Source organism: Eleginops maclovinus, chromosome 18 (assembly GCF_036324505.1).
Source record: "Eleginops maclovinus isolate JMC-PN-2008 ecotype Puerto Natales chromosome 18, JC_Emac_rtc_rv5, whole genome shotgun sequence".
In the NCBI taxonomy this organism is placed as follows: domain Eukaryota; kingdom Metazoa; phylum Chordata; class Actinopteri; order Perciformes; family Eleginopidae; genus Eleginops; species Eleginops maclovinus.
In genome coordinates, this window is record NC_086366.1 from 957,346 (window position 1) to 983,915 (window position 26,570).

General features: G+C 43.5%; 5 protein-coding genes across 5 annotated transcripts; 1 reads left to right on the forward strand and 4 right to left on the reverse strand.

The window, feature by feature from the left end:
- Window positions 1-485: 485 nt before the first annotated feature.
- LOC134879934 (olfactory receptor 10J4-like) lies at window positions 486-1,418 on the reverse strand. The gene has a single exon (XM_063906522.1). The coding sequence runs from the start codon at window positions 1,416-1,418 to the stop codon at window positions 486-488; it is 933 nt and encodes a 310-aa protein (XP_063762592.1).
- A 6,093-nt stretch (window positions 1,419-7,511) lies between these two features.
- Window positions 7,512-11,069, reverse strand: LOC134880426 (olfactory receptor 10J4-like). Its single transcript, XM_063907364.1, has 3 exons — window positions 10,152-11,069; window positions 7,902-8,065; window positions 7,512-7,698 (listed from the first exon to the last, which is right to left on the reverse strand). Exons 1-3 carry the CDS (start codon window positions 11,067-11,069, stop codon window positions 7,512-7,514), a joined length of 1,269 nt encoding a protein of 422 aa, XP_063763434.1.
- A 3,879-nt stretch (window positions 11,070-14,948) lies between these two features.
- Window positions 14,949-15,881, reverse strand: LOC134879935 (olfactory receptor 10J4-like). The gene has a single exon (XM_063906523.1). It carries the CDS (start codon window positions 15,879-15,881, stop codon window positions 14,949-14,951), a length of 933 nt encoding a protein of 310 aa, XP_063762593.1.
- Window positions 15,882-19,023: 3,142 nt separating this feature from the next.
- LOC134879933 (olfactory receptor 52N2-like) lies at window positions 19,024-19,956 on the reverse strand. Its single transcript, XM_063906521.1, has one exon. The coding sequence runs from the start codon at window positions 19,954-19,956 to the stop codon at window positions 19,024-19,026; it is 933 nt and encodes a 310-aa protein (XP_063762591.1).
- Window positions 19,957-22,660: 2,704 nt separating this feature from the next.
- On the forward strand, window positions 22,661-23,587 carry LOC134879936 (olfactory receptor 10A6-like). The gene has a single exon (XM_063906525.1). It carries the CDS (start codon window positions 22,661-22,663, stop codon window positions 23,585-23,587), a length of 927 nt encoding a protein of 308 aa, XP_063762595.1.
- The last annotated feature ends 2,983 nt before the right edge of the window (window positions 23,588-26,570 follow it).

Consider the following 26,570-nt stretch of genomic DNA (forward strand, 5'->3'; position numbering starts at 1 on the left):
AATAGGAATACTTTCCGATGTGTATCTGTGTAATATATGTCATAGGGTAGGGACTCGGTCTGTGAACCGAGGGGTCGCCGGTCCATGTCCCCTGTCAGACCAGAGAGATGCCAGTTCTCCTCCTGGTCACTGCCATGGTGCTCTTGAGCAACCCCCCACCCCACCCCACCAAAAGCTGCCCAATGCTCCTAGTACTGGGATGGGTGAAATGAAGGGGTAACATGTTGTGTGTGTGCTATACTTAAAGCAGTTATTAATGGTTTTATTATTTATGTGTTTGAGCCAAAGAACATATACGGTTTATTCTCCAAACGACATTTCTTCTAACAAATCCCAAACGTCACAATTTGTCATTTCAGGATTTGAACGTTAAAGTGATAACTCTTACATTCACTAAACACATTACACACGCATGCTATCGTTCCAGCACCAGTTTCTCCAGGTGTTATTGATGCTCAGGGAATGAAATACATGACATTAGCACCTTACACTTTCCCAAAGAGAAGACTTTTACAGATGATGCGGATTTTTGTTAAATTCAGTCCATATATTAAAGGGTTGAAGAGCGGTGGGAAAGTGATGAAGTACAGAGATAAAAAAATACGCAACAAGTTGGGAACACTGCTCATATCAAACCTGCTCTGTGTTATTTCAAAAAAAGCCCCGAAGGAGAAGTTAAGCAGAGCAGCCAGGTGAGGTGTGCAGGTACTGAAAGCTTTCTGTCTCGTCTGTTTGGAGCCAGAGAAACACACTCTGAGGATCCTGATGTAGGAGAAAAACATTACAACTATAAGAGCAACTATAATAGAAAACGTATAAACAAGTCCATACACATTATTGACTGTAGTGTCAGAGCAGGCCAGCTTAACAATGGAGTAGTTATCACAGTACACTTTGCTGATGATGTTCCCACACAGCTGCAGAGAGGCACTCAGAGATATCATGATAACTACATTGAGAACGGGGAAAATCCACGTTAGAGCAATAAACACGGCAGCCTTGTTAGAAGTCATACGTGTGTTGTATTGCAGAGGATAACAGATAGCCAGATATCGGTCATAAGACATGACGGCTAAATTATAAAACTCTATATTTCCATAAGTGTACACAGAGAAGACCTGCAGGAAGCAGAGCGGAGCAGAAACAGTGTGAATGTCAGAGAGGATCTGAGACAGAAGGAATGGAAACAACCCTGTACTACCATACAGTTCATTTACAAACAGGCTGCACAGAAACAGGTACATAGGTTCATGTAAGCTCCTGTTCACACAGATCACCACAATCAGCAACACATTGGCTCCTATAATACAGACATACAAAGCCAGAATCATCAGGAAATACAAAGGTTTGAAAGTCCCTGTTTCAAAGTAGGCACTGAGTGTAAAATATGAAACAAGAGTAGAGTTCACCATGGTCATCGGAAACGTTTAAACAGTGAACACAATATTCCAGACTCACTGCGTCAACACACAAAAAGTATCCGGCCTGCAAACACATGAATTATTACAAACACACAGATTCACAAACACACCCAGTTACTTGAAGTAAAGTAAAAGTAGAGGATAGAAGAGACAGAGCAGTTTCTGACAGAGTGAGATTCCTTACACTGACCTGCAGGCAGCTGAAGCCCCACAGTGACTGCTTTGTGAAGAGATGAAGCTCTCCCTCTACTTCTTTTAAACGCGTTGACTCACAGGATGACAACAGTCTGACCTCATTACCACTGAGGTCTGAACACCTCCTCTATGCTTGATGATAAACAACACAGCTCAGTAAAAACAGAAAGCGGCAAACCACTTAAAGGTCACCGTATACCACTTCTTCAGGTTTAGGCATAAAACATCAATTCTTCGAGTTAGCAATCAAACTACACCTTCTTCAATTTATCACCTGGTCTCAGAAACAACTGGTGTTATTATTTGCAAAGAACTACCATTTCTTTAGGCTAAAGTAACAAAAGCAACTAAATCACGACGTGGCTCGAAGCTCTGAGGCGTATTCGTGGCTTAATGACACCGGTAGAAATTCACCATGAACAAACACGAACTGGCACAGGACGACGAGGACAATAAATACTCCAGGTAATGGGGAACAGGTGGAGAGGGATTCTGAAACGAGAGGGAAGGTTCATTCAAAAATAAAGGGAAAAGTCACAAGACTAAAACACTTCAATAAACATCATTTCCGAGATATGACAGTACTCCCCCTGCTAGGGCCGACTCCTGACGGCCCAGGGACCGGAGGGTGCTGGTGAAAAAAGTCATCAATGAGAGTTTGATCCTCTACAAATCTTGATGGGACCCAGGAGCGTTCCTCTGGTCCATAACCTTCCCAGTCGACCAGGATCTGTCTCCCTTTGCCTCGGTTCCGTACCGATAACAGGCGCTTGACCGTATAGACCAGGCCGCCGTCGAGCATACGGGGGGGTGGAGGGGGTTTGGCTGCGGGAATCATAGGGCTTTCCTTTACCGGCTTCAGTCGTCCCACATGGAAAGTGGGATGAACCTTCAGAGACGAAGGCGGACCGAGACAGGATTAATTACTTTGGTCACTGGGAATGGGCCTACGAACCTAGGTGCCAATTTCCGTGACACTACATGCAGGGGCAGGTCCCTGGTAGAGAGCCAGACCCTCTGGCCGGGCCTGTACCCCGGAGCTGGCCGACGCTTCCGATCTGCCGCCACCTTCATGCGTTCCCTGCTCCACAGAAGGGCCCTGCGGGTGGCGGACCAGATCCGGTGACAGCGCCGAACCAGGGCGTGGGCAGACGGGACTGTGACTTCCTTCTCGAGGTCCGGGAAGGTAGGAGGTTGATACCCATAGGCAGCCTGGAAAGGAGTTAACCCAGTAGCGTCTGTGGGGAGCGTGTTGTGGGCGTACTCTACCCATGTGAGAAGCCTGCTCCAGGAGGAAGGGTTCTGGGAGATGAGGCAGCAGAGCCCAGTTTCTAATTCCTGATTAAGGCGTTCGGTCTGGCCATTAGACTCCGGATGGTACCCGGATGACAGGCTCACCGATGCCCCGATGAGGTTGCAGAACTCCCTCCAGAAGCGCGAGATGAACTGCGGACCCCGGTCTGAAACAGTATCTTTGGGGAAACCATGGATACGGAACACATGAGTCATCATGATCTCTGCCGGCTTGGGCAAGGCAATATAATGAGTCATCTTAGAGAAACGGTCCACCACCGTGAGTACAGTGGTGTTACCTTCTGACATCGGGAGCCCAGTGACGAAATCCACAGATATCTCAGACCAGGGCCGGCTGGGTACCGGGAGCGGCTGGAGCAACCCCATCTGCGCCCTGGAGGATGTCTTGTTGCGGGCGCAGACAGGACAGGCCTCCACATACTCCCGAACCTCACGCTCCATGGATCTCCACCAAAAACGTTGCTTGATAGAGAATGTGGTCCTCTTGACCCCAGGATGGCAGGTGAGCAGTGAGGAGTGAGCCCAATGGATGACCTGTGGACGTACAGTAACAGGCACAAACAGACGGTTTGGCAGACAACCACTAGGTACCGGGCTCTCACCATTAGCTCGCTTCACCTCAGATTCTATTTGCCAAGTCACCGCCCCTACCACACGGTTCAGTGGCAGGATGGATTCAGGCTCCTTGGCAACCGGCTCGGGGTCAAACAAACGGGACAGGGCATCCGGCTTGGCATTTTGGGACCCTGGCCTGTAAGACAGAGTGAAGTTAAAACGGTTAAAACAGAGACCATCTTGATTGGCGAGAATTGAGTCTTTTAGCCTTCCTAATGTACTCGAGATTCTTGTGGTCGGTCCACACTAAAAAAGGGAGCTGAGCCCCCTCCAACCAATGTCTCCATTCCTCCAGAGCCATTTTTACCGCCAACAACTCACGGTTCCCCACGTCGTAGTTCCGCTCTGCAGAGGAGAGTTCCTTGGAGAGAAAGGCGCAGGGATGGAGTCTGTTGTCTTCTTTGGACCGCTGCGACAAGACAGCCCCCACCCCTTCATTTGAGGCATCAACCTCTACCACGAACTGACGAGTTGGGTCGGGGACAATGAGGATGGGGGCTGAGGTGAACTTCTCCTTGAGATGACAGAAAGCCTCCTCGGCCTGATGAGACCACACAAAAGGCACCTGAGGGGACGTGAGAACATGCAGGGGAGAGGCAATGGCGCTGAAATTTCTGATGAAGCGCCTGTAGAAGCTAGCAAAGCCCAGAAAACGTTGCACCCCCTTGCGGTTGTCTGGCGTAGGCTACTTAGCCACCGCACCGAGCTTGGCCGGGTCCATCTGGATCCGACCGGGAGCTATGATAAAACCTAGGAAGGATACAATCTCAGTATGAAATTCACATTTCTCTGCCTTCACATCAGGGCTGAACGATTAATTGCATTTGCCGCACAGGCTGCGATTTGACTGGTCACGTGATCTGGTCACGTGACTTGCGAGCGAAGCCGAGCCGGCAGGGAAAGAAGTCAACGCTGCGCTTGAACCTGTTGCACAATGGCCTCAGGCTCGTCAGAAGAGTGCACGGCTGGAAGTTTGGTACCACAGAGGGGCGGCACGTCAGTTGTGTGGAATTATTTTGGCTTTAAAAAGGAAGATGCTGCGCAACGTCAGGTACTGTGCAGAACGGGCCTCGCTACTGTTGCTACCTCACGAGGTTCACGACTGATTTATTGCTTGTGTTTGTTGAAAAATACATGAGAAGAGGACCTTGAAAAAATAATCGCATATTAAATTGCAATTAGATTATTTTGCAAAATCGTTCAGCCCTACTTCACATAGTTTGTTCTCTAGGAGTTTTTGGAGGACCTGACGTACATGGTGAACATGAGTCTTTGTCAGGTGAGTATATTAGAATATCGTCAAGATATACGAACACAAAACGGTTTAAGAACTCCCTTAAAACCTCGTTAATGAGAGCTTGAAAAACTCCTGGAGCATTGGTGAGTCCCAATGGCATGACAAGATACTCATAGTGCCCTGTGGGTGTGTTAAATCCAGTCTTCCACTCATCCCCCTCACGAATTCTCACCAGATGGTAGGCATTACGCAAGTCTAACTTGGTGAACATTTTAGAGTCCTGAAGTTGTTCAAAAGCAGTAGTCATGAGGGGGAGAGGGTACCTGTTCTTAACCGTAATGTCATTTAAAGGAGAATAATCAATACAGGGCCTAAGGGATCCGTCCCTTAATGCAATTCACAGATTCCTCATTGAATCCACATTTCCCAATACCTTATACAGAAATACCCAAGTCACACTGTCCAAAGCCTTTTCGGCGTCCATGCTTTCCAACATTGCACTTTCCCCCTTGCTCTGTATCTTTTCTAGAACATGTAAGCTCCTTCTTATATTATCTTGTTTGCTTCTCTTTAATAAAACCGGTCTGGTCTTCGTCAATCAAATCCTGCATAAATGTCTCTAATCTCTCAGCTATAATATGGGTCTGTAGTTGCAGCAGTAGTCTTTGCTTTACCTTCCTTTGGAATAATAGAGAGAGTGGCTTCTTTCCATGAGGGAGGGATCTTGCCTGACCTGAGACTATACTTCAATGAGTCCTGTAGTAGTGGGATTAACTCTTCCTTGAATGTTTTATAGAAAGAAGCTCCCAATCCATCAGCTCCCGGTGACTTCCCCGATTTTGCCCGACTAATTGCCTTTTGAATCTCTTCGACTGTAATCTCCCAAGTCAATATTGCATTTTGCTTTGTGCCTATTGCTGGCAGATCTAAGTTGTCTAGAATCTCCATCAAGAGTTCTTCACCTGCAGGAGGAGGTTGTGAATACAAATGGTTGTAATATTCCTCAAATACCTTTTCTATTTCCTCTGGTTCATATAGAATTGTATTGGTCGCAGGGTCCCTTATCCTATGTATATTAGTTATTGCTTGTTGTTTCCTTATGCGTCCAGCCACGGCTTTAGTGGCTTTAGATCCTCCCTCGTAATAAGTCTGTTTAATAAACCTTCTTTAATCTGATTATCTGCATCTTTTGACGGCTTGTGTTGCTGTTCCAGTTCTTTTAATTTTTCTATTTGTTTCTGATACGTTTCTAGTCTGACTCTCTTTAAAAATGCTGTGTGTGAAATCAGCCTCCCTCTAATCACTGCTTCAGGGCATCCCATAAGATTGTCGGATCAACTTCCCCATTGTCCTTTTCTTCCCGATATCTGATTATTTCCCCTTTTATTTTTCCAGCCCTTATTGTTCAGTATGCCTTCGTTAAATCTCCATACCGTATTTTTCCTCTTATTGTTCAAATGAATTCTTAGGTAAACTGCACTGTGGTCTGATACATCAGCCACCCCTATCTTACATTCCCTCACTTTGTGTATATCTCCTTTACTCATTAGAAAAGAATCAATTCTGGAGTACATGGCAGGTGGAGCTGAATAGTGGGTATAATCCCGATCAAGTGGATGAAGTTCTCTCCATACATCCTGCACATCCAGTTCTAACATCACTGTATTCATATATCTACTCCTTTGTTTTTGGTTTCTCTTCATACTTGTAGTGTCTAACCCGTAATTCAACACCACATTAAAATCCCCACCGCACACTAATGTTCTGTTTCCAGATTTATAAGATCAAACACGTTTTCATAAAATGCTTTTCCACTTTCCGGAGGAGCACACATTGAGCAGTGTCACCAATTGGTTTCCTAGTTTCCCTTTTATCATGATATATCTTCCCTTCTTATCACCACCTTCTTTGATCAGTTTGAACTTTACTGTGTTAGAAATCAGTATCACCACACCCCTCTTGTGATTCTGCCCAAAGGAGCTGGGAAATGAATTCCTGTAGCCCAGCTTTTTAAACTGTACATGCTCCTCCTGTGATAGGTGTTTCTTGAAGAACAATAACCTGCCTTTTCTCTCCTCTAAACTTAGATAAAGCTTTATTTCTTTGTTGATATTGTTTAAGCCGTGAATGTTCAGCGACACCACCATTATGTCATCATGTTGCATTGTTTGTATCCTTGAAATAATTCCTAGCCCCTCCACTGTAATGTTGTCAACCAGGTTTTCCCCATGAACAAAATATGAACGAACACAAAAACTGAACTTCCCGCAAAAAAGGGCCTCATTCCCCATAGGCCCTGTCTCCCTGTTGGTGGGAGTGGGGGATAACTTTTTCTGAACTAAAGGCCCCCCCTAGTGGTTTGGGGTATACCTAAAATAGGCCTTCCCACCCTACTAGATAAGTCCAACAATCAGTAGCTACTCTCTCTGTCGATTCACCTGTAAACATAAACGTTAGAGAAGTCTCATTTGTAAAAGAGGGAGGGTGGTCTTAAGATTCGCCCCTTTAAGTCTTCCCTGGTGGAACCCTTTCTGTTGTATCACATGTTACCTTAAAAACAGTAAGCCTTTAACTCTTCTGGGCTCCCCAGGGACTCCTCTCCTCCCTCTCTCTCTCTCTCCGTTGACCAAAGTCTTCATCGTCTCCTCATCTTCTAAACTCTAGCAGCTTTTCTCTCGCTCGGTTCGCCGCCTCTTGGTTGGCGTCCTCAGATGCGGCGGACCCTCTGTTTATCTCCGGCCTCTCTCCGGCCTCTCTCCGACGCGTTGCCATGGTGAAGCTCTCCGGATCCGCTCTTCGAGTGAAGGTTCGCTGCCGTGCCGCTCGCCCGTCTCCAGCCCTCTTTTCCGCATGTCCCGCGCTGCGTCTTCGGCGTTATTATAGATCTTGGGCCCATCTGACCAGTGGATCCTTATCCTACTCAGAGGTGTCTGAAAGCGTATCAGTTTATCTTTTAGAACCTTTTTAATTTCGGTGTAGGATTTACGTTTCTTCATCACCTCGGTGGGGTAGTCGTGGTCCAAAAATATCTGTCTCCCTTCGACTGTTATTTTCTCTTTCCAGGCTTTAGCCAAATGCTCTCTTTGGTCTCATACTTAAGAAAGTTGACCACAATTGACCTCGGAGATTCCTTGAGGTGAGTGAGCATTTGATGGATCTGCCCCGCCAGGTGGTTAATCTGGGTGGTCACCGACGACTCGAACTCCCTCTGACTGTCCGTGACGCGCAATACTCCCGCCTGGGTGGCCGTTAACTGATCCTCCTGTTGAGCGAGGCGGCCTCCCTGAGAGCAATAGCTGCTCTCAGCTGTTCAGAGTCGGCTGAGTTCATGTTTTGGCCAGTTCGTACTGTTACGACTGAGAAAACGGGATTGAACTCAAATGCACGACTCACACCGGTTTTAACAAAAAGAGGTTTATTCAAACCAAAGATCCACTGTGAGGGACAAAAACAGCATCAACACAGAATCCTCTTAAAGAGGAACAAACACTGGGAGCATGAAAAAACAAAAGCAACTAAATCACGACGTGGCTCGAAGCTCTGAGGCGTATTCGTGGCTTAATGACACCGGTAGAAATTCACCATGAACAAACACGAACTGGCACAGGACGACGAGGACAATAAATACTCCAGGTAATGGGGAACAGGTGGAGAGGGATTCTGAAACGAGAGGGAAGGTTCATTCAAAAATAAAGGGAAAAGTCACAAGACCAAAACACTTCAATAAACTTAACATCATTTCCGAGATATGACACATTACTGCAGTGGTTCAAACTTTGGGTCCGGATTGATTGACGAAGGAAAAAGTTGTGTCCTGAGGCTTGACTAGTGTAGAGCCCCTGCTCTAAAGAGAAGAGTAACCTCTGGTACACTCAGAGTTTTGAACATTTTTGAAAAGAAGTTAGATTTATGAAAAAATAGTTGGACATTTTTAAAAGTCGACTTTGAGAAAGAAATCCAGACATTTTAAAAAAGTCAGATGTTTTAGGAAAAAAGTGATGATTGTGAAGAAATAGTCGGCGATTCAAAAAAGTAGAAATTTGGAGAAACCAAATCAGGAGACAAAAAGTGTGCATTTTAAAAGAAGATGATGAGGGCCAGATGTGAAGCCCTCAAGATAAAGCAGATTCAGGCAGTACGCTTATAGATTCGCACTTTAAGTGTTAGCCAACAGAACAGAACCGCTCCGTCTAAACGACGTGTCTTCTGAACTCTAGATTCATTTTCTGAACATTTTAACTGGTGGGAAAAAAAGAGGCCGTAGTTTCAGAGCTCAAAAACTGTAAAGAAAACACGTTCGTTTTCATCCATAAAGTACAATACTGAGGTCTTCATAGGACCAGATCAGAGCTGGCATTCAATATTCTACGATTTATTTCATGTTTTTAAAGACTTTTCCTTTATATTTCCCACATACTATCCACTGTGTTCTTTTGTCCTGGTTACGCATCGTGTGTGGTCGTCTTGGGCCACTCGTTATGTGTTTTCAGCCATTAACCCAAACTCAGACGGGGGCTGTCGTCATGTTTCCTGTCTCCTGTGACTGTAATAAGATCCCTGCCCCCCGAGGGTTTGTGTGGACACTCGGACACTAACGAGCTTCTATTAAGACCTAATTAGCAAGCATTACATCATGGGAAGATTCCCTTTGATTACTGCACACACACACACACACACACACACACACACACACACACACACACACACACACACACACACACACACACACACACACACACACACACACACACACACACACACACACACACACACACACAACATATATCATTGGTAATATCTTTGTTAATACCTAACTCCACTGTTTCTTACACGTTTTATTTATGTTTACCTTCCTCTATATTAAAGGGCAATCACTCAATGCACAGTTGGGATTCCTTGTGTGGAACAATAAACGGTACTAAACGTAAATCTTTTAAACACACACATCTTTAGAGATATTCAAACCATTTCTATTGTAATTGTTTTGCAAAGTTGCTAAAAAACCCTGACATGAGTGAACATCATCCTGTACACATAAGGTCATAATGACAATCACCGCTCTGATTATTTTATGTTACTACACATCCACCCTCTGAGGGTATTCTCTAATAACCTTCATAGATGTATTCACATGTTCATGTAACAACCTTGTATTTTATGAATGAATAAACCTCACACTCTTGCTATTAATGATAATCATAGCAATCAAACGCTGTCTTGTATATCCTGCCGACAATGCCAGTTATGTTGCGGGAAAAAAACACGACTCTCTGATCAAAAAGAAACCGGACAGGTGGAATCAGGTGCAGCCAGACGGGTTTATTCAACACTTCTGCTCAGTACACAAACGCCTCAAGCTAAAGGCCGACCTCTGACATCAGACTTCTCACAACAACACGGATTTTGGAAAATCTCAGGCCGTACATCACAGCGTTAAGGAGAGGCTGGCACGTGAGGAAGTATAAGGATAATAAAATGCGGAACATGTTGGGAACACCGCTCAAATCAAACCGGCTGTGAAGTATTTCAAAGCTGCAGCCGAAGGAGAAGTTAAGGAGGGAAACAAGGTGAGGTGTGCAGGTACTGACAGCTCTCTGTCTCGTCTGTGTGGAACCAGAGAAACACACTCTGAGGATCCTCATGTACGTGTAGAGGATTAAAAGCAGAGGAACAAAGAACGTGCAAAGACTCACAAAGAGTCCATAAATATTAATATCAGTAGTGTCAGAGCAGGCCAGTTTAACAATGGAGTAGTTTCCACAGTACACTGTGTTGATGATGTTCCCACACAGCTGCAGAGACAGGGTCAGCGATATCATGACAACACAGACGAACAGCGAGTAGCACCACGATACAGCCACAAGAGAGGCGATCCTCCTGGAAGTCATACGTGTGGTATACTGCAGAGGATAACAGATAGCCAGATATCGGTCATAAGACATGACGGTTAAGTTTAAATATTCCACACACACATAAGAGTACACAGAGAAGACCTGCAGGAAGCAGAGCGGAGCAGAAACAGTGTGAATGTCAGAGAGGATCTGAAGCAGAAGGAATGGAAACAACCCTGTACTACCATACAGTTCATTTACAAACAGGCTGCACAGAAACAGGTACATAGGTTCATGTAAGCTCCTGTTCACACAGATCACCACAATCAGCAACACATTGGCTCCTATAATACAGACATACAAACACATGACAATCAGGAAGAACAAGTATTTAAAAACCCCCGTGTGGAAGTAGACACTCAGAGTGAAATATGAAACCTGAGTAAAGTTCACCATGATCCTCCTGTTGGATTGGGACGACTTGTGAACATGTGAAATATGAACAAACACTAGAAAGATTCACCATCATGGAGACCACTGACCATCTGCAGACGGACCCTCCTTCTCACTGAGCCGTGTGACCTCTTTTAAGCTCTTCCGGACAGCAGCACTCATGTTTATTAATGTCTGCCACGAAAAACAGGGGGCAGGCAGCCTGCAGTCCGGACGCCCTGAGAGAGGCTTTACTTCCTGTGATGATTTAATCAGGCCATATCGACCAGGGATCAGTCCTGAGACTTGGGGTCGCTTCATGTGGATGTTGCTTTGAAGTAACACAGAACAGATTTGATATGAAAAATGTACCAGTTATGTTGCACATCTTTTTATCATTATACTGGCTCACAGGCCAACCACTCTTCAACCCTGTTCTGTACGGACTGAATATGACCAAGAATTATATGTCAAAGGGCTGTGCTTGGTGAAGAGTAAGTGTTTACCCTGTGCCTGAAACACTTAACATCTAATTGTGGCTGTATCGTGGTGCTACTCGCTGTTCATCTGTGTTGTCATGATATCGCTGACCCTGTCTCTGCAGCTGTGTGGGAACATCATTAACACAGTGTACTGTGGAAACTACTCCATTGTTAAACTGGCCTGCTCTGACACTACTGATATTAATATTTATGGACTCTTTGTGAGTCTTTGCACGTTCTTTGTTCCTCTGCTTTTAATCCTCTACACGTACATGAGGATCCTCAGAGTGTGTTTCTCTGGTTCCACACAGACGAGACAGAGAGCTGTCAGTACCTGCACACCTCACCTTGTTTCCCTCCTTAACTTCTCCTTCGGCTGCAGCTTTGAAATACTTCAGAGTCGGTTTGATTTGAGCGGTGTTCCCAACATGTTCCGCATTTTATTATCCTTATACTTCCTCACGTGCCAGCCTCTCCTTAGCGCTGTGATGTACGGCCTGAGATTTCCCTAAATACTTTATCTAATATCATCAGCTCTTCCACACAGCTCTTCCCTCCACAATGTTTCATGGTCCATCTGTGGGGTGGTGGCAAAGTGGTTAGGAGCTTGGCATGGGAATTTGAAGGTCACCAGTTCAAGTCCCTGAAAGACCAAGTGAGGTAGCGAGGTGTCCCTGAGCAAGGCACTGTTCCCTACACTGCCCCCCGGGCGCCGTACATATGGCAGCCCACTGCTCCTAACACTAGGATGGGTGTAATACAGAATGTGAATTTCCCCACAGGGATTAGTAAAAGTACCTCTTCTTCTGGTGCAGCTGCAGTGCCTGTCTGCTGGAAGAGGATCTCTCCTGAGCTTTTTCCCTGATGGAGTTTTTCTTCAGAATTGATGCTTTAAGGGGTTGAGCTCCAAAAGACCTCTGAGACGAGTGAGTGATTTGTGTTTCCTATTAATGAATTAAGTCTAAGACATTTAAATGGCTGTTCTGGATCTGAGAAATACTTTAGCATTAAGACTGATGATGTCTGTGCTTCTTTGTTGAATGTGAATCATTAAAAATGAAAAAGCTTAAAGTTACAAATGTTTGAATGGCAAATTGTTTTTATTGACCCATACTTTAGGCGTGTTGTGACTGTGATCACCATGTCAACTGTACACTGACAGTGCAATGAAAAGAACAAATTAAACAACAAACAACAAGAAACACACATGGACAAATAATGAATGTTAAAACCTTGAGGAGCCGTAACTATAATAGGACAAAAAACCAAAGTGGCAGATACGTAATTCCACGTTATTGTTAATATTGCACATGATATATAGCAGAGAGTGTTTTGTAATGATGGTAATGGTCTTTATATTGCACATAGTGGTGGTGTGGCAGTTCTCAGATCTCCTTACTGAAGGGTGAGGAGGAATAAAGTTTGATGGCCACTAGGAGGAAAGACCTCCTGTTCCGTGGTGGTCCTCGGTGGTCTCAGTCTACAGCTGAAAGTGCTCCGGAAGGAAACTAGTGTGGCCTGCAGGGGGAAATACAGTCCTCGAAGAGTCTCAAAACCTACTGAAATAGACCAACACTGTTGTTCTTGATATTATTTCACACACCATTCAGAAATCATTCCAACAACGTGTGTCCTGGAACAGCTAGAGAACCCGGCTCTTCATCACAGATCATTAAGAAATGTAAAAAGAGGAAGAATTTAAAGTGTGTGTTTATGTTTACAACTGTTTTACAAGTTAAAACTAGGGCTGTCAAAGTTAAAGCGTTATCAGCCGGATTTCTATTAGATAGTACATTCTCCTTGACTTGAGATGCTTAATGGGAATAGCTCATTGTGGCTGGTCCCAGTCCTGCACATAAGAAGTCTCATTAGATAGAATTTTCCCCAATGGACAAGTCAGAAGAATTGGTCATTCTGAATCATCCGAGGCCTACACAGTAGAAGTTCACCATAAAGTACATACCCCAATAACGAAGGAGCTTAGGGGGGTGGCTCATTGTGACTGGCCCCAGGCCTACACAAAAGTGGTCTCACATGATAGTGTATTCCCCTCATGGCTGATGAGCTATAGGGGGCGTAAAAGTACACCATTTACCTCTGAATTGTAGTGTAGTAGAAGTACAGAGTAGCATAAAATGGAAATACATAAATAACGTACAAGTACCTTTAAATAGAACTTAAGAACAGTACTTTAGTAAATGTACGTAGTTGTTTTACACCACTGGGTTTATGCAACACAATGTTTCATTTCTGAGGTCAGAAACACAATTCCCTCTTCCTCAGGCTAACAAAACCTCAACTACTTTAGGTTTAAGAAATGTTGAGAGCCTCAAAAATATCAAAGCCATAAGCTATAATGTATATTGAAACATTTAAAACACATTCTATTTGACATGACTTTCAGATTTGCATTATAAAGGTAACTGCTGAGCAGGCTGCTAATGTTTGTGATACTTTGGGATTAACTGTGTGTTTATTCAGATTACGAGAGGCAGCCTCATGCTCACAGCAGGCTGGTGGTGATGTTTAAGCAGAAGGCCTCTGACGTTAAGGAGAAGGACTGCAGGCTTAAGTCTGCTTTTAGCAGAGTGTCTCGTTGATTGGAATTTCACCAATGCTTTAACCTACAAGGCACTGAGGCCCCCAACAACATATGGGTGTAACAAGGTCTTAATCTGTATTAAAAACCACTGATTATTTCAGAGTCAATCCTGTACTGTATGTTTGAGAGTGTGCTCTTTCTCAACGGCACCAGCTAGATACATATAGTTATGTAACATGGATATTTTCTCCCATTCATGCAACTTCTGCCATCCCCCTCTCCCTCCCCAGCAGGGAGACTCTGCTGAGGTAACTATTTTACTTAATGATGAAGTATTTTGACTTATAAAGGGTCTGCTTAAACCCCCTTTACAATATCTGGTTTGAATAAATATACGTTTTACTGCATTTCACATGTGATATATATAGAAAGCACATAAAGACAATACACGGAGTCCAAAGGCCTTTTCTCTGATCCTAACATGCTGTCATATTATCGTTCCTGCTGACCACTATGTGAGGATGAATCGTACTACGTTTCAGGAACTGCCCTTTATGTTAAATGTCTTTCAGCTCATTGCTTTCCTCGGTGTAAAACTTCTAATGCTACTAATAAAGCAGCACATTCACACCGTCTCACATTGTAGAAATAGAAATGCTTTCCAGATGTTTTATTCTGCTGCCTTTAAAAAGTGCCAAAGATGTTTTTTATACAAACCTAACAAATCCCAAACGTCACAATCTGTCATTTCAGGATTTGAACGTTAAAGTGATAACTCTTACATTCACTAAACACATTACACACGCATGCTATCGTTCCAGCACCAGTTTCTCCAGGTGTTATTGATGCTCAGGGAATGAAATACATGACATTAGCACCTTACACTTTCCCAAAGAGAAGACTTTTACAGATGATGCGGATTTTTGTTAAATTCAGTCCATATATTAAAGGGTTGAAGAGCGGTGGGAAAGTGATGAAGTACAGAGATAAAACAATACGCAACAAGTTGGGAACACTGCTCATATCAAACCTGCTCTGTGTTATTTCAAAAAAAACCCCGAAGGAGAAGTTAAGCAGAGCAGCCAGGTGAGGTGTGCAGGTACTGAAAGCTTTCTGTCTCGTCTGTTTGGAGCCAGAGAAACACACTCTGAGGATCCTGATGTAGGAGAAAAACATTACAACTATAAGAGCAACTATAATAGAAAACGTATAAACAAGTCCATACACATTATTGACTGTAGTGTCAGAGCAGGCCAGCTTAACAATGGAGTAGTTATCACAGTACACTTTGCTGATGATGTTCCCACACAGCTGCAGAGAGGCATTTAGAGATATCATGATAACTACATGAACAAGGGAGAAAATCCACGTTAGAGCAATAAACACGGCAGCCTTGTTAGAAGTCATACGAGTGTTATATTGCAGAGGATAACAGATAGCCAGATATCGGTCATAAGACATGACGGTTAAATTATAAAACTCTATTCCTCCATAAGTGTGCACAGAGAAGACCTGCAGGAAGCAGAGCGGAGCAGAAACAGTGTGAATGTCAGAGAGGATCTGAGACAGAAGGAATGGAAACAACCCTGTACTACCATACAGTTCATTTACAAACAGGCTGCACAGAAACAGGTACATAGGTTCATGTAAGCTCCTGTTCACACAGATCACCACAATCAGCAACACATTGGCTCCTATAATACAGACATACAAAGCCAGAATCATCAGGAAATACAAAGGTTTGAAAGTCCCTGTTTCAAAGTAGGCACTGAGTGTAAAATATGAAACAAGAGTAGAGTTCACCATGGTCATCGGAAACGTTTAAACAGTGAACACAATATTCCAGACTCACTGCGTCAACACACAAAAAGTATCCGGCCTGCAAACACATGAATTATTACAAACACACAGATTCACAAACACACCCAGTTACTTGAAGTAAAGTAAAAGTAGAGGATAGAAGAGACAGAGCAGTTTCTGACAGAGTGAGATTCCTTACACTGACCTGCAGGCAGCTGAAGCCCCACAGTGACTGCTTTGTGAAGAGATGAAGCTCTCCCTCTACTTCTTTTAAACGCGTTGACTCACAGGATGACAACAGTCTGACCTCATTACCACTGAGGTCTGAACACCTCCTCTATGCTTGATGATAAACAACACAGCTCAGTAAAAACAGAAAGCGGCAAACCACTTAAAGGTCACCGTATACCACTTCTTCAGGTTTAGGCATAAAACATCAATTCTTCGAGTTAGCAATCAAACTACACCTTCTTCAATTTATCACCTGGTCTCAGAAACAGCTGGTGTTATTATTTGCAAAGAACTACCATTTCTTTAGGCTAAAGTAACAAAAGTAGAATTACTTTAGCCTTTAGGCATTTATTTAGTCCAGTCAACACAACTACAACTTCCTTTGATTCAGGAAACAGATCTACAACTTTAGTTTGGATGGCTAGACTCAAAAAAGCTGTAGTTTTGTTTCCTAAATCTAAGACTTTTTATTTCTAATTAACAAAGTAACACTTCTCCAAGTATAACCACAAAACGACCACTTTCTGGATTACAACAGAAATACATCAATCATTAAAAACATCCTGTATAATACTCTGAAATGGACCTCAAGTACTCAAGTACAAGATCTGAGTACTTCTACTTTACTCAAGTACAAGATCTGAGTACTTCTACTTTTACTCAGGATCTGATCTAGATTTGACTTCTACTTTTACTCAGGATCTGAGTACTTCTACTTTTACTCAGGATCTGAGTACTTCTACTTTTACTCAGGATCAGAGTACTTCTACTTTTACTCAGGATCTGAGTACTTTACTTTTACTCTAGATTTGAGTACTTCTACTTTTACTCAGGATCTGAGTACTTCTACTTTTACTCAGATCTGAGTACTTCTACTTTTACTCAGGATCTGAGTACTTCTACTTTTACTCTAGATTTGAGTACTTCTACTTTTACTCTAGATCAGGTACTTCTACTTTTACTCAGGATCTGAGTACTTCTACTTTTACTCAGGATCTGAGTACTTTTACTTTTACTCTAGATCTGAGTCCTTCTACTTTTACTCTAGATCTGAGTACTTCTACTTTTACTCTAGATTTGAGTACTTCTACTTTTACTCAGGATCTGAGTACTTCTACTTTTACTCAGGATCTGAGTACTTCTACTTTTACTCTAGATCTGAGTACTTCTACTTTTACTCAGGATCTGAGTACTTCTACTTTTACTCAGGATCTGAGTCCTTCTACTTTTACTCTAGATCTGAGTACTTCTACTTTTACTCAGGATCTGAGTACTTCTACTTTTACTCTAGATCTGATTTACCTAGATCTGAGTACTTCTACTTTTACTCTAGATTCGAGTACTTCTACTTGTACTCAAGTACAAGATCTGAGTACTTCTACTTTTACTCAGGATCTGAGTACTTCTACTTTTACTCAGGATCTGAGTACTTCTACTTTTACTCAGGATCTGAGTACTTCTACTTTTACTCAGGATCTGAGTACTTTTACTTTTACTCTAGATTTGAGTACTTCTACTTTTACTCAGGATCTGAGTACTTCTACTTTTACTCAGGATCTGAGTACTTCTACTTTTACTCAGATCTGAGTACTTCTACTTTTACTCTAAATTTGAGTACTTCTACTTTTACTCATAATCTGAGTACTTCTACTTTTACTCAAGATCAGAGTACTTCTACTTTTACTCAAGATCAGAGTACTTCTACTTTTACTCTAGATCTGAGTACTTCTACTTTTACTCAGGATCTGAGTACTTCTACTTTTACTCAGGATCTGAGTACTTCTACTTTGAGTACTTCTACTTTTACTCTAGATCTGAGTACTTCTACTTTTACTCTAGATCTGAGTACTTCTACTTTTACTCAGGATCTGAGTACTTCTACTTTTACTCAGGATCTGAGTACTTCTACTTTGAGTACTTCTACTTTTACTCTAGATCTGAGTACTTCTACTTTTACTCTAGATCTGAGTACTTCTACCTTTACTCAGGGTCTGAGTACTTCTACTTTTACTCTAGATTTTCTCACATATAGTGATATTATAGTCTGTCTAGTTTTTAAATGTATCCTTCATGCTGTTTACTAAATGGCAGAAAAATAGGAATAATTGGGGAGATAAAATATAGGAATCATAAATACATTCTAAAGGGTAATAACCGAGACATCAAAGATACTTCTTTTCAAACACTTATTCAAATACAATTTAAGTAAATAAATGCAGTTCATTAATAATGATGTGGAATAATCATATGTCAGTTGTCCACCAGAGGGCGCTCACACCACTCTGTGAAATCTTTACACCCTCTTTTGTTTTGATTGATATTTCTAATATTCATTTTAAAATCCTGCTCACTATTCCTCAAACCATAAAGGGTGAACTTCATTTATATTTATTCACAGACAGTTCTGAGTGGAGATTCCTCAAAAAGCCATCTCTAAAAATAGGAATACTTTCCGATGTGTATCTGTGTAATATATGTCATAGGGTAGGGACTCGGTCTGTGAACCGAGGGGTCGCCGGTCCATGTCCCCTGTCAGACCAGAGAGATGCCAGTTCTCCTCCTGGTCACTGCCATGGTGCTCTTGAGCAACCCCCCACCCCACCCCACCAAAAGCTGCCCAATGCTCCTAGTACTGGGATGGGTGAAATGAAGGGGTAACATGTTGTGTGTGTGCTATACATAAAGCAGTTATTAATGGTTTTATTATTTATGTGTTTGAGCCAAAGAACATATACGGTTTATTCTCCAAACGACATTTCTTCTAACAAATCCCAAACGTCACAATTTGTCATTTCAGGATTTGAACGTTAAAGTGATAACTCTTACATTCACTAAACACATTACACACGCATGCTATCGTTCCAGCACCAGTTTCTCCAGGTGTTATTGATGCTCAGGGAATGAAATACATGACATCAGCACCTTACACTTTCCCAAAGAGAAGACTTTTACAGATGATGCGGATTTTTGTTAAATTCAGTCCATATATTAAAGGGTTGAAGAGCGGTGGGAAAGTGATGAAGTACAGAGATAAAAAAATACGCAACAAGTTGGGAACACTGCTCATATCAAACCTGCTCTGTGTTATTTCAAAAAAAGCCCCGAAGGAGAAGTTAAGCAGAGCAGCCAGGTGAGGTGTGCAGGTACTGAAAGCTTTCTGTCTCGTCTGTTTGGAGCCAGAGAAACACACTCTGAGGATCCTGATGTAGGAGAAAAACATTACAACTATAAGAGCAACTATAATAGAAAACGTATAAACAAGTCCATACACATTATTGACTGTAGTGTCAGAGCAGGCCAGCTTAACAATGGAGTAGTTATCACAGTACACTTTGCTGATGATGTTCCCACACAGCTGCAGAGAGGCACTCAGAGATATCATGATAACTACATGAACAAGGGAGAAAATCCACGTTAGAGCAATAAACACGGCAGCCTTGTTAGAAGTCATACGTGTGTTATATTGCAGAGGATAACAGATAGCCAGATATCGGTCATAAGACATGACGGTTAAATTATAAAACTCTATATTTCCATAAGAGAACAGAGAGAAGACCTGCAGGAAGCAGAGCGGAGCAGAAACAGTGTGAATGTCAGAGAGGATCTGAAGCAGAAGGAATGGAAACAACCCTGTACTACCATACAGTTCATTTACAAACAGGCTGCACAGAAACAGGTACATAGGTTCATGTAAGCTCCTGTTCACACAGATCACCACAATCAGAGCCGTGTTGGCAACAACAATCACAATGTACAACAATGCAGTTATCATGAAGTACAAGTACCTCAAATATCCAACATGCAAGTAAGCTCCAAGAATGAAATAGGACACAGTTAGTGAAGTTGAGTTGGACATCCTTCTGAGAGGGGAAACCGTTAACGTATCTGAGCACATTAGAACTTCACAGACAGCCTTAACTTACCCCCCCCCCCCCACTGCAGCATGAGCACATCACACAGTGCAGTGCTCCTCCCCTGCTGTGCTGCAGACTGCTGCAGGTCCTCCTGTCAGCTGCAGAGACTTCTGCTGCTTTAAAGCTGTTCAGAACACCAGAGTCCAACAGGCCAGGCCCCCTTACCGTCAGGACCCAGACCAGCCTCTCATCAAGACTTCAGTCTTTAGTGGACACATGTAAACTGTCAAAAATGGTGTGCTCTCCTTTGACCTACGACCTCATTGTTGGAGCTATTGATTATTCCTTTGTAATTTCACTTTACATTTGATAAGCCGTTTTCTCGATCAACTCTTTAAGAGGATTTCATAAAAGTTAGATAAAAATTTAGCAAAAAGCACCGACATTCGGAGGTGAATGAAAGCTCATTTTAAATACACTATATAGACAAAAGTATTGAGACTCTTAAACATTGAATCCAGGTGTTTCCTTCAGTCCCATTGCAACAGGTGTATGAATCAAGCACCTAGCCATGCAGTCTGCCTTTACAAACATTTGTGAATGAATGGGTCGTTTTTAAAGAGCTCACTGAAGTCGAACCTGGTCCTGTAATAGGATGCCACTGTTGCAACCAATTGCTCCTCTCCTAGATATTCCACGATCAGCTGTAAGTGTATTATTGAAAGTGGAAACGTTTAGGGACCACAGCAACTCAGCCACCAAGTGTCAGACCATGTAAAGTTTCAGAGCGGGGTCGCCGAGTGCTGAGGCGCCTAGTGTGTAAAAGTGGCCAAAGCTCTGCGGACTCAATAACTGCAGAGCTCCAAACCAGCTCTGCACTGGTATCAGAACCACAACTGAGCCGGGAGCTTCAGGGCCGAGAAGCTGCATTCAAGCCTTACATCACAGAGCATGATGCCAAGCGCGGGATGGAGTGCTGTAAAGCACACTGGACTCTGGAGCAGGGAGACGGGTTCTGTGGAGGGACCAATCATCTGCTCTGACTGCATTGTGCCAGCTGTAGAGCTGGTGGGGGAGGGATGATGCTATGGGATGTTTTTTGGGGGTTGGCCTCGGCCCCCTAGTTCCAGTGAAGGGGATTCTTAATGCTTCATCTTACCGAGTCATTCTGGACTATTCTATGCTTCCAACTTTGTGGAGACAGTTTGGGGAAGGCCCTTTTCTGTTCCAGCATGACTGTGCCCCGGTGGTCAAAGCAAGGTCCATAAAGGCCTGGTTGGATGAGTTTGGTGTGGAAGAACTGGACCGCCCCCACAGAGCCCTGATCCCAATCCCACTGAACACCTTTGGGATGAACTAGACCGGAGATTGCGAGCCAAGCCCTCTCGTCCAACATCAGGTTCTGACCTCACAAATGCTCTTCTGGATGACTGGTTCCCACAGACACACTAAAACATCTTGTAGAAAGCCTTCCCAGAAGAGAGGAAGCTGGTACAGCTGCAAAGGGGGGACCAACTCCATATTAGTGCCAAAGAATTTGGAATGGGATGTCATAAAAGCTCCTGTAGGTGTGATGCGTAGGTGTACCAGTACTTTTGTCTATATAGTGGAATATCCGCAATCACAACAGCAATGTGCATACCAAATATCAGGATAACACTCAATAGGGGGCACTACTGTTAATTCTGGAAAGGGTCATGGGACTTGTGTTGGCGGACCTGTACTAATCAGACCTACTGATTGACCTATCAGAACATATGGAGTCTATGAAGGCTCGGGCCTGGCGGTGAACTTGCACAGACTGAACTTGCATCCACCTGTGTAACTACTGTGGTTCAGATCAGGTTACGGATCAAATTGAGGTTCAAACGTACATTTATTGTTTCTTCCAAATGTTATGACACGCCGTGAAAACGTATTCGCCTGTTAACCAGCAGTAGAAAAACTAACATCCTTACTACGGCTTACACTTTTTAGCGCCGTTTTGACTCTGAAAACAATGACGTCACATCCGGAGCTTTGATCACATGACTTCCGGCAAGGTCATGTGATCATTTATCAAAAATAAAACACACATTACGCACTCTTCCAAAAATATAAATAAGTAAGTAAAGAAACTTTTGAGGGTCAGTCACAACCTGGACCCGCAAGGTCTGAACTATTCTAACTCCTGGAGAACCAGGTCCCAAAAGAAAGACAAGGCTTTGAAAATCTGAATCTCTTCGGGGGGGAATCCGTGTAGTCGTGTGAAAACAACACATCATTGATGGTCTGTTGATCATTTGAGTTTCCTTTCAGCGGTTTGGCCTGAAATGGGGTTAGGGTTAACAACACACTTAATGATATACATTAAATGTGTTGTTATTATTCATTTATGAGAAAAGACATTTGTCTTTGTTGCGTTTGAGTTGATTTTCCAGATTTGATATGTCAACATCTTTGAGATGATAGTGAGTGGATGGAGAGGCTGGTCTGGGTCCTGACGGTAAGGGGGCCTGGCCTGTTGGACTCTGGTGTTCTGAACAGCTTTAAAGCAGCAGAAGTCTCTGCAGCTGACAGGAGGACCTGCAGCAGTCTGCAGCACAGCAGGGGAGGAGCACTGCACTGTGTGATGTGCTCATGCTGCAGGGGGGGGGGGGGTAAGTTAAGGCTGTCTGTGAAGTTCTAATGTGCTCAGATACGTTAACGGTTTCCCCTCTCAGAAGGATGTCCAACTCAACTTCACTAACTGTGTCCTATTTCATTCTTGGAGCTTACTTGCATGTTGGATATTTGAGGTACTTGTACTTCATGATAACTGCGTTGTTGTACATTGTGATTGTTGTGGCCAACACGGCTCTGATTGTGGTGATCTGTGTGAACAGGAGCTTACATGAACCTATGTACCTGTTTCTGTGCAGCCTGTTTGTAAATGAACTGTATGGTAGTACAGGGTTGTTTCCATTCCTTCTGCTTCAGATCCTCTCTGACATTCACACTGTTTCTGCTCCGCTCTGCTTCCTGCAGATCTTCTGCTTGTACACTTATGGAGGAATAGAGTTTTGTAATTTAGCCGTCATGTCTTATGACCGCTATCTGGCTATCTGTTATCCTCTGCAATATAACACACGTATGACTTCTCACAAGGCTGCTATCTTCATCATTCTGGTTTGGTTGTACTGTTTTGTGAAATTCTTGATCACTTTATCTTTAAACCTCCGTTTGACACTGTGTGGAAACACCATTAACAGTTTGAACTGTAACAACTACCTTGTTGTGAAGCTGGCATGTTCTGATACTCAGGTGAATAACATTTATGGACTTTTTTCCATTGTTCTGTCAGTCGTAGTCCCTGTGCTTCCAATCCTTTTCTCCTACATCAGGATCCTCAGAGTGTGTTTCTCTGGCTCCAAACAGACGAGACAGAAAGCTGTCAGTACCTGCACACCTCACCTTGTTTCCCTGCTCAACTTTTCTTTTGGCTGCAGCTTTGAAATACTTCAGAGTAGGTTTGATATGAGCGGTGTTCCCAGTGTGCTGCGTATTATTCTGTCACTGTATTTTCTCCTCATGCAGCCACTGATGAATCCTGTCATGTACGGACTGCAGATGTCCAGAATACGAAACATCTGTAAACATGTCCTCTGTTATTAACTGCTGTCTGGTAGATGAAGTAACTAAAGCTTCAGTGAATGATTCTTAATATCCTGTCTTGAAATGTGTGGATTAAAAACATGCAACTTAAAGGAAACGTTTTGATTGTAATGTGTTATATGTCCATATGCATTCCAATATTCATGAATCCATGGACAAAGGACACCTTAATGAATACACAGCAATATCTTTCTAAATATGTATAAAACAATAAGAATAAAATGCGTTAATTTAGACAATGATTATGTAACTTGACTGAAAGATGAGTTAACTTTTGAATTTACAAGCAAAGCTTTATGGTTATCTTTTGGTAATTACAGATACAAGAACTCCCTAAGAGCGAAACTATCCTGGTGTGGTTAAAGCTTAGGAGGAGGATTTGTTTTTAGCCTAAAGGAAGGAAAATGGAAAGGAAAAGCAGGGCTTGGCTCAGGCTGGGTTCAGCAGGGAGGAGAGCTGTGCACATGGAGTGGGGGTAAGACAGAGTGGAGGAAAAAGCACTTTGAGGAACTTCTGAACCCCAACAACACATCTTGTGAGGAGGGTGAGAGCTGTGTCTGTGTACTCAACACAAAATCAAACGATTTCCAGTGGCTGTGTGCCTCCATCAAAAGATCTGTCTCATTTGGATGCAGACATTCATACATGAACACAACGTGGAAGTGAAGGCAGCAGATGTCTGTCCCTTTAATAAATGAAGAAATATGTTTTGAGACGTGATTTGAAAATGGAGAGAGTCAGGTGGGAGGGATTTCCAGAGGGGGGGTGCAGAGTGGATTAAGACTCTGTACCCCATGCTGGTTAAGGCTGGTGCAGGAGGTGGGAGAGGTACAGATGAGTGAGGATGTGGAGAGCCTTACAGATGAGGAGCAGGACTTTAACATCTATACGTTATTTGACGAGCAGTCGGTGAAGCTGCTGAGAAGATGCTGGGAGCAGGAGTTCTGTGGACTCCTGGAAGAGAAAACGTTAGCAACAGATATTGTTGAAATGCTCACTGGGTAAAAGTTGTCATGAAACCCCCACGACTCAGATTCAGTTTTTCTTAAGTTGGATACGCTCCACATTAAGCAGCACACTGGGAACACCGCTCATATCAAACCTACTCTGAACTATTTCAAAGCTGCAGCCAAAAGAAAAGTTGAGCAGGGAAACAAGGTGAGGTGTGCAGGTACTGACAGCTTTCTGTCTCGTCTGTTTGGAGCTAGAGAAACACACTCTGAGGATCCTGATGTAGGAGAAAAGGATTGGAAGCACAGGGACTAAGACTGAGAGAATAGTACCAAAAAGTCCATAAATGTTATTCACCTGAGTATCAGAACATGCCAGCTTCACAACAAGGCCGTTCCTTTTAGCTCCATATTAGGAGCTTTCTCCCACTCCTCAAACAAGTCTATGACGGAGTTGGTCAGCTCCAAAACCCCTCATCAAAGGGGTCGTCTGCTGGGTCCATATCTGGTGGTGTCGTTCTGTCACGGTTCTGTCAAGGTTTGGTAACTGGACCCAAGTGCAGCAGTGAAAGCAGGACAGGCAAGGGCGGGGGTCCAACAAAAAGCAAGCTTTATTAAAAGCTGTACATGAAAATAAAAAAAACACTGTTAGGGCAGGCCAGAGAATAAAAGCAACAAAAAACAGAACAAACCGGGTCAAGGGAGGCAGACAGGCGGGCGGAGTGGGGATCACAGGACTGGAACATACAGGAATGACGACCATATAATGACGATGACACCGCAAGGAACACAAAGGGATGACAGGACTAAATACACCAGGGTAATCACAGGACAAGACACAGCTGGGAAGGGGGAGGTGAAACACAGGGGCAACAGGTGAGCACGATCAGGCAATCAGACAGGAGGGAAACTAAAGACAGGAAGTAAACCTAAACATGACATGAGGGAAAACACTTCAAAATAAAAACAGGACACAAAAAACACAAAACAAGGATCGTGACACATGTGTATGTTGATCCAAACATACTGAGCACAGAGATCGCTACTTTCTGACGTTAGGGAACTGCTGTTTGGTGACGTCACTCCAAAACTTCGCTGGCCCGCTAGTGCGCAGCTCTCGTGCCATGGTTACGGATGACTGCATGTCAACAAGTTCCAGTGTAAATTTCCCCTCGTCGATGGAGGGGACCATTTCCTTTGCTCTGGTGGATACGTCCCCCTCTATTGCAACAGTGAAGGGGTCTCTGGCAAAGCCCATCACCTTTGTGGCCAGAGCGAGTCCATCCAATCGACCGGCAAAGTTCTCTTTCAACCTCGTAATGAAATCTGTCATCACATCGTGATTTGTGCCGGGGATGAAATGTGTTTGTGGAGACTCGGAAAATGCAGCATCCGACCCGTGCTCAACTTGGTCGCAAAAAGGTCCAGCTTGACTTGGAATGCGCACATCTGCTCCACAAGATCAATGATCTTTTTGTCACTGCCTTGCAGTCCCACATTTAGGTCATTCAGATGTTTGAATATGTCACTCAGAAAGCAGACATCTGCCATGTGGCTGTCGTCCAGTATGCGTTGCAAGTTTGCTTCTGCCTTCTTTTGTTTGCTGCGGAGGAGGAAAGTTATAATCTCTTCTCTGAGATCACAGAAACGCTCCAGTACTTTGCCTTTGGAGAGCCACCTGACATCATTGTGCAAAAGGTCGTGGTGCTCAGCTGACATCTCTGACAGCAGCTTGCGGAAAAAGTGGTGTTGGAGGCTTAATGTGGAGCGTATCCAACTTAAGAAAAACTGAATCTGAGTCGTGGGGGTTTCATGACAACTTTTACCCAGTGAGCATTTCAACAATATCTGTTGCTAACGTTTTCTCTTCCAGGAGTCCACAGAACTCCTGCTCCCAGCATCTTCTCAGCAGCTTCACCGACTGCTCGTCAAATAACGTATAGATGTTAAAGTCCTGCTCCTCATCTGTAAGGCTCTCCACATCCTCACTCATCTGTACCTCTCCCACCTCCTGCACCAGCCTTAACCAGCAT